The sequence below is a fragment of the Astatotilapia calliptera genome, chromosome 4, assembly GCF_964374335.1.
Source record: "Astatotilapia calliptera chromosome 4, fAstCal68.1, whole genome shotgun sequence".
NCBI classification, from domain to species: Eukaryota; Metazoa; Chordata; class Actinopteri; order Cichliformes; family Cichlidae; genus Astatotilapia; species Astatotilapia calliptera.
The window spans coordinates 1,585,106-1,593,632 of NC_137425.1; the positions used below are offsets into that span (position 1 = coordinate 1,585,106).

At 48.8% G+C, this 8,527-nt stretch overlaps 1 protein-coding gene across 1 annotated transcript; it reads left to right on the top strand.

The window, feature by feature from the left end:
• Window positions 1–28: 28 nt before the first annotated feature.
• On the top strand, window positions 29–8,527 carry spns1 (SPNS lysolipid transporter 1, lysophospholipid). The gene is made up of 13 exons (XM_026163878.2): window positions 29–264; window positions 2,393–2,611; window positions 2,784–2,849; window positions 4,179–4,315; window positions 4,397–4,548; window positions 4,888–4,954; window positions 5,043–5,185; window positions 6,217–6,369; window positions 6,482–6,671; window positions 6,948–7,013; window positions 7,223–7,321; window positions 7,443–7,611; window positions 7,717–8,527. The coding sequence occupies exons 2-13, from the start codon at window positions 2,401–2,403 to the stop codon at window positions 7,782–7,784; spliced, it is 1,521 nt and encodes a 506-aa protein (XP_026019663.1). The 5' UTR covers window positions 29–264; window positions 2,393–2,400; the 3' UTR covers window positions 7,785–8,527.

Genomic DNA, 8,527 nt, shown 5'->3' on the forward strand with positions numbered 1-8,527 from the left:
CGTGAATTTCGGTAAGCGGGTCATGGCGTCATGTGAGCGGAAGTGGCCGTCAGAGGTGTCATGGCGCCGGGAAAGAAGCGTCTGTCCTGGAGCGTCGGGCTTTAAACGCTTCGTTGGCGTTAACTTCTCTAACCCGGCGCACGGCTCGTGTTTCTGTTTGACGGCGTCAGGATGGAGTCTGTCACGAGCTCTTAGCTTTGTGAGAGGAAGTGAAGATTTGGAGCAAAGAAGAAGAAGAAGCGCCAGCCTGACTCATCGTCACAGGTAAACAACAACAGCGGGCCCACAGACCTGCTCTGCAGAGGTCCATTTAAAAAACAGTGAATTTAGGGTGGCTTTGATTTTTCCTTATCGGAGATAATTAGATTTTACTGCTCCTGACTCGTTTATCAGCGCTGACCGCTCGGTGATTTACTTAAAGAAGCCTTCAAGAACTTATCATTTAATCTCCGCTAAAACAAAACGCGTTTAAAAATGTAATCAAATGTTAACCGAATTTATCAGCAGAGGTTTAAAATGTGCTCTGAAAAATCTCAGCTGATAAAAAAGTAACATAAAAGGGTTTTTTTGCATGTTCTTTGGGCGATCGTGGTTCAAGAGTTGGGAGTTCGCCTTGTAATCGGAAGGTTGCCGGTTCGAGCCCCGGCTCGGACAGTCTCGGTCGTTGTGTCCTTGGGCAAGACACTTCACCCGTTGCCTACTGGTGGTGGTCAGAGGGCCCGGTGGCGCCAGTGTCCGGCAGCCCCGCCTCTGTCAGTGCGCCCCAGGGTGGCTGTGGCTACAATGTAGCTGCCATCACCAGTGTGTGAATGGGTGGATGACAGGTTGTGTAAAGCGCTATACAAATACAGGCCATTTACCATTTTACCATTGGTGTTCGGGCTTTGCTGCGCTGCCTGGCTGTACCTACATTTCCTAACTCTGTAATAAAAGAGCCGAATTTAACGCAGCACGCATTAAAAGGTATTAAACCACATTTCAGGTCAATATCATTAACTGTTATTATCTTTGATGGCAGAACAAACACAGCTGTGATGATTACGAAGCGAGTTTTAAGACCTTTAATCTTCTTTGAGCCTTTTAAAAGTAAAGTTCCTAATTGGGAACACATTGAATGGAGATCGGAGCACAGTTTAAACACACTTTAAACATTAATATTGAATTTATGTCAAGATTCCTGAGAACGTGTTGAAGCTGAATGACGTTTATTAGCAAAATAGAAAAAGTGTGAGACATTTGAATGGAGTTTGGTGCTGTGCTCGCTCTCCTCTCCTTTAACCTCGTCAGCTGCTGCCTTGTTCAAATAGCCTTTTGTTGACTTGTGCACGAGTGCAGAGCAACAGCAGCACCCTGGTATTGATGAGGATCCAATCATCCACTGATCAATAAGATGAGCAAAGGGTCACCTGGACATGTCTTATCTTTATTGGAGTCACTTAACAGGAGCACTTCCTTCTGTATGAAAGCAAAACATCAGCCTGAATCAAATATGAGCTCATTTAAGAGCAGTAAGGATGGACGACTGGTGCTGAACAGAGTCCAGGGTGGTGGACTGTTTCAGTTTATTTGCATGTAATCATAGTCATAAAGCCAGCATTCAGTTCCACTCCTCTGATGTCCAAGTGCCTTTACTTGAGCAGAGGGAGAGATGGACCCCCTCAGAGTCGCACTTTTAATTCAATAAAGTCAAAACAAAAAGAAAAGAGCGGCAGAGCGTTTGATGTTCACCGTGTCAGCAGATTGTGCTCGTGTAGAGCGTCACATGGCCGCGGTTTCACTCGGTCAGCTTCTCCTTTCTCCGCTTCTTCCTCTTCTCCTGCCTTCATCCTCGGAGCTCCTGCAGAGCTTTCTGCTGCCGGAGCAGGTTTGCGAGTACGGCGTCATGTGTTCACCCGGAAGTTTCAAGAACCTCACCAGTAGATAAACTGGATTTTCCAGCCACTTTTCAGCATTCACCTCCTCTGCATGTGGAAACATGAACACCACCATTTACACAAACTTCACATGGTTTCACCTTCTTTGAAGACGCGTTTGCACTTTTAGGCTTCATACACATATTAACTGTATCCATGTAGTTCTGCTCTGTGAGCAGTATAACTGCCAACGAAGGAAGAACATCGCGTTCGACGAGCTGTTCATGGAAAGCAAACATTTCACACTCGCTGTTGCGTGACTTTGTCACTTCCTGCTGTCTGCTGCAGGTGAGCGATGTCTCGATATCAGTTTGGAGTCACACCTGTTTGAGCGATCCTGCTAACAAACGGACTGAACCACCGGTAGAAGGAGGATTTAGTGAAGCGTCCGTCTGGCAGAGGACCCAGAACGGGGCCCTGTGGCCCCCGCGGGTCAGTGCGACGGATCAGTGAGTAATAACTATCTGATCTCTCTCCAGCGGCGGCCATGTCTCGAGGCGAGCCGATGTCGGACTCTGCTCCGTTCTTCTCCTCTGACAGCGAGGCGGAAGGTCCGGAGGATCAGGGCACCGCGACGGCCAATCAGCAGCCAGATGAGGAGTCGCCCAGCGGGGTGTCCAGAGGCCGGGCGTTGGTGATCGTCTTCGTCCTCTGCTACATCAACCTGCTCAACTACATGGACAGGTTCACCGTGGCAGGTACGCTGCTGCCGGGGACGTTTGTTCACATTCACGTGAGCGATGCGTGCGAAGATTCACGTGTTGGTCCAATGCATGCGTGGAAGTTATTTCTGTAACACCTGCTTCTGATGCCAGAGGTGCAGGTGAGTGAAATATGAGTGAAGTAAATGACGTTTGTTTTGTCCACCAGGTGTTCTCCCTGACATAGAGCACTACTTTGGGATCAGCGACACAGAGTCTGGCTTACTTCAAACAGGTAAGGAGGAGAACTCCACCCCCTCATCATGTAGCAGGACTTATGTTTCATGAAAAGAAAGTTTTCTTTCAGCACAAATGTTGCTGCAGACAAACACGATGAGCTGCTAATGGTTATGGTCACGTGTTACTTGACTGAGCGTCAGACTAAAGAATTTGTGCCCGTTGTAGTGACGGCTGTTTTTAGAGAACCGGCTCTTCAGGTTGTTTTGTTGCTTTAATTAATTTATTAACAACAACAATATAAAATTATGCACAAAAGGAATTATAATGTAAAAAAAAAACGTGGTTTTATTTATATATGTTTATATATAAATATATACGGTGGCCCCTAGAGACAAAACACGTACAAACTCCAAAACACATTTCTAGCATGAACTGAACTTCAAAGCAGAGCTACTAGATCACTTAAATTACACAATTGAAAGCATGTGTGTATTGTTTGTGTATTTATACACAGGCACTCATATATATTCAAATAATTTAAAAAAGATTGTTCATGTACCTGTTACTACCACACACCAAATCCGGTCGTTGGTACTTGCTGGCTTGTGTAGCCTCTAGGTAACAAAAGCTCAACACTGCCCCCTAGCATCCTGGAGCACTGCTGTTGTGTTTTGTACGTGTTTTGTAGGGGCCACCGTAAATATACTTTTATTTATTCACTCCACATAAAATGTAATAAATAAATCATATAATACAAAAACCAACTATTTAAAATTTCAGCTTTTTCCTTTTACAAATTTAAAGTGAAACAACACAAAACACAGCAAACCAGAACACAATTAAATATAAATTATAATATGAAAACAAAAAGAAGATGCACATTCTCTGTCATATGGACCTGCATGAATAAACTTTCTGAATCCTTTATCATCCACAGCTGAAAATAGTTGTGGATGATTACTATACCTTTCTAATGTGACCTTGTTGTCCCTGCTCTCTCTCTCCCTCCCGCTCTGTTCCTGTGCTACTGTGAGTGTAACTACCGCCCCGCCCCCCTCTGCCCAGCGCAAAGCACAAGGCTCGCGTGCAGAAAAAAGTGAGAGAGAGAGAGAGAGAAAAAAAAAACCCACTCGCGTCGTTCACTTCAGAGAGTTGGCGAGCGACACATGTCTGGCACGTTGGTAGAAGTGGTCTTCATGTTGGAACCATAAACGAACCTAAATACAAACCTTCTCGAGTGCACCTGTGCTGTGGGACAGGGTTTTTCTGTCTCACAGTTACTGGTAAATACTGACTGCAGTCACATGACCACAGGTGCTCTTTGGTCACGTTTTCAGGTGTTTCACTTCCTGACTCCAGCTCTCACCTTTGTGCTTCCTTCCAGTTTTTATCTGCAGCTACATGTTCCTGGCTCCTGTGTTTGGTTACTTGGGCGACAGGTACAACAGGAAGTACATCATGAGTGGCGGCATAACGTTCTGGTCGCTGGTGACGCTCGCCAGCTCCTACACGCCCAAAGAGGTGAGAGAAATGTTTGAACTCAGGAGGAAAACTTTTGTGAAGGTTTGAATGTCCACAAACGCACGTGTTCTCCTGCCGCAGCACTTCTGGGCGCTGCTGCTGACTCGAGGCCTGGTCGGCGTCGGCGAGGCCAGCTACTCCACCATCGCCCCGACCATCATCGCCGACCTCTACGTGAAGAGCAAGAGGACCAACATGCTCTCCATCTTTTATTTTGCCATCCCTGTCGGCAGGTAGCTGCAGACGTGTTAACGATGATCCAGAAAGTGAAAACTCAAAATTCTAACTTAATTAAATATTTATATTATTGGTGTTTATTAAATCGCACCTGAAAAATCCATGTCATTAAACTTCCCTCGCAGTCTTTGTTACTACATTTACTATTATTAATCATTATTATTGATATGATTAAATATTCAGTGTTCTGTTTGTATCGTTCCACAATTTTTGCTTTAAAAGTGACTAAAAATAAAAATATTTATGTGGTTAGCATGAATGAACTTCCTGGGAGTTTTCATTGTCACACAGGAAGTGCGAATAGCTGACCTCTCTTTGTCTCCTCCTCCCGTCAGCGGTCTCGGCTACATCGTCGGCTCGCAGGTCAGCAGCAGGGCGAAGGACTGGCACTGGGCGCTGCGGGTGAGCCAGGCAAACATCTGCTGCAGCTGTGTGGTCTCCTGCTGTTTCCCCCAGCTGATGAGCGTTTGCGTTGTCCTTCCTCCTTCAGGTGACTCCGGGTTTGGGGCTGATCGCTGTGCTGCTGCTGCTGTTTGTGGTGAAGGAGCCGAAACGAGGAGCCGTCGAGGCCCGACCCGAGAATCGCCTGCACCAGACCAGCTGGCTCGCCGACCTGCGCGATCTCAGCAAGAAGTAGGTCACCGCTATTCTCAGAAGACGCTCTGGCCTCAGCTTATTTCTAGGCTCAGAATATAAAGTCGCGTTCGACAGAATCTCCATCACTGATCACATCGTCTCCATCCATCAGTCAGAAACATGCATGCATGCTGCAGTGAGCTGCAGGCTCTGAATATCTCGACAACGACTCGGCGCGAAGCTGCGGTCTCGTCCTGATGGGAGAGGAAGGTTCTGGTCTGCTGTTCGTGGGCTAAACAAGGACACAGCCAGCTCGTTTCAGTAATGACCGACTCAAACTACCAAGCGCAAATGACCGGGTCAAAAATGAGCAAACGCGATGAGGGCCTGAGTAATTGTGTAATTGCAGGTTTTAAATATGCGGTTCCCTCTGAACACAGCGTGGCAGCTCAGGCCAAGGGAAGCCAGCTGAGTCAAGTTTCTGATAGGAGGGTGAAGTCTTCGGTTAGAGGGCGGAGGAGCTGTTCTCCGGGTCAATCTGACGGGTCGGCTTATAAACCTGAAGTCTGAGCAGCTTTTAGGTTCCCATCAGATCTCGACCCTGTGAACAGACGCCTGTGGGCAACATCCACGACTACTCCCAGTGAACAACACGATCCTACGTTACATTTCTTCATGGCGCATAACGGACTGAATACTGAGACTCTGAAACAAAAGAGTGATATCTGACGTGTGCGCTGCTGAGGAAAAGCACACAGATGCTGTTGTGCACACTCACCCACTCACTGGGTTTAATAACGGGACTCTGCTCCCTCTGACGGGCCGCGTCCAGCTTGGTTCTGGTTTCGTCACAGTGCTGTAATACTGGGATATGAGGATGAGGACTCAGTGAAGGGTTAGAGGGCAGAGGAAGAGCTTTGCTGTCACGTTCACAGTTCTCAGACATCCACACGATGATTCACTTAAATACTCTCCTCCCCCCAAAACAGCCGAGCTCACGCCGTTCTGTCACGGCGTCTCTTTGGTAAAGCCATGCCGTGGTTTTAATGCTTTGACGTTCAGCTGGTTTCCATCTCTCTCCTCCGCAGCCGCAGCTTCATGTTGTCCACGTTCGGCTTCACGGCCGTGGCGTTTGTGACGGGCTCTCTGGCTCTCTGGGCGCCAACGTTCCTCTTCAGGGCGGCCGTCTTCAACGGGGAGAGGGCTCCCTGCATGGAGGCTCATTGCGAGTCCTCAGACAGGTAAACGTGACTCTACACCTGAGGTGGGCGGGGCGGGCGGTTACTTGTTAAATTCGACCTCGATGGAGGAATGCAGCATCCTGATGGTTTGGGGGGTTTTTTTCTCCTCAAGTCTGATTTTTGGGGCCATCACCTGTGTCACCGGCGTGCTGGGTGTGGCCAGCGGCGTGCAGGTGAGCCGACAGCTGAGGAAGAAGACGGCCCGAGCCGACCCGCTGGTCTGTGCCGCCGGTCTGCTCCTCTGTGCACCGTTCCTCTACCTCGCCATCATGTTCGCCCAGGCGAGCACCGTCGCAACATATGTGAGTCCTGCATAGAATCGCAGCCACCCGTCCACGCACCCGTCCACGCACCCGTCCACGCACCCGTCCACGCACCCGTCCACGCATCTGTCCACGCACCCGTCACCATTTAACGTCCAGCCTCCATACATGCATCCATCTGAGCAGTCAGAGGGTCGTGGGAGGTGTCAGTGTTTGAGTTTCAGCATTAATCACGACACAAAGATGGCTGACACACCTTTAGAACAGCTCCACCTGCTGGTTGTTCGTTGATATCTTTTCTGTTCGTCCCTCCAGGTCTTCATTTTCTTCGGGGAGACGTTCCTGTCCATGAACTGGGCCATCGTGGCGGATATTCTTCTGGTGAGAGATGTCTCCTGTTGGACTCGAACGCGAACTTCCTGATTACTCACAGATAGCTCGTGATGGTGACATGAAAAAATAAAAATAATTGAAAGCAACCAAATGAATTTGATTACAGCTAAATGTGATTGGCTGATGCAGAATCTAAAATGCAGAATTTACAATATTAAAGAAAGTGAAGACGACGAGTGATTCTCCGTCTGTTTCAGTACGTAGTCGTCCCCACTCGACGCTCCACAGCCGAGGCTCTGCAGATCGTCGTGTCTCACCTGCTGGGAGACGCAGGAAGTCCCTACCTGATAGGAGTGGTACGTACACACACACACACACACACACACACACACACACACACACACACACACAGGCTGTTGTTGCTGACTGATGATCGACGTCCATCTTGAACATTGGCCCCTCCTCTTCCTGTGTCAGATCTCCGACTCTCTGAGGAAGAACGACTCCTTCCTGTGGCAGTTTCGGTCTCTGCAGTTCTCCATGCTGCTCTGCGCCTTTGTGGCTGTGGTGGGCGGAGCTTTCTTCCTCGGGACCGCAGTCTACATCGAAAGAGACCGCGAGCGAGCCGAGAACTACGCCCCCACAGGTGAGACGCCCCTGTGTGTTGTGCTCGCAGCTGATTGGAGGTGAAATTGTGACATCATTTCTGCCGTGACTCCTAACACTTGTCGTGTTTGTTTGTTTTTAACAGATGAGCCGATCGTGGTGCCGAAAAGCGGGCGCTCCACTCGGGTTCCGGTGTCCAGCGTCCTGATCTGAGGAACCTGGCGGAGGTTCTTCGCCACCTGCGGCTGGTTGTGTCTCACCTGTCGGTGTCGCAGACTCTCTGCCGTGCAGAAACGCTTCAGGACACTTTTTATTTTTGCAGATTTGATTACTTTTTATAACCTTTTCTGCCAGGAAGGCTTGAGGACAGCGTGTTCTTCAGCTCGCCTCTCGGCTCGGCGGCCACGTTTCAGAGCGCGTATGGCGTCGAGACTCGACCGAAGCTGCTCCGTGGACTTTACTGACCCCGCTGTCATCACTCAGCAGCTGATCTGTGATCAGCCCGGAGGCAGAAAGACGGATGACGTCGTGCTCTCGCGTCTTTCCAGCAGAAGCTTCGTTAATCACTTTGATAAGCGCGTTTGAGCTGTTTTAGTTAGAACACTAACTCTCTCCTGTTTCCTTCAGCGCCTCGACCGTTTCACCTCTCATGGTTTTAAAGAGCCTCTATTTGAATCCCACGTCGGCCCCCGACCCCAGGCCTGACCCCTGACCTCTGACCCCATCCCTGGACACTGTAAACATGTAATTTTAAATTTTTTTGAAATGTTTTTATTACATTTTCCTTCCAACATGACTGACACATGAAAACTGTCCGTGGCGACTCTGACTCCATGGTTACGGTTGTCGTCCGTCCCCCCCCCCCCCCCCCCCCGGAGGAAACGGCTTTTCACTGAATGTTAACCTCGAATAATTTTTCTGAACTTTTCTGAATTATTAAAGGAAAATGAACCTGC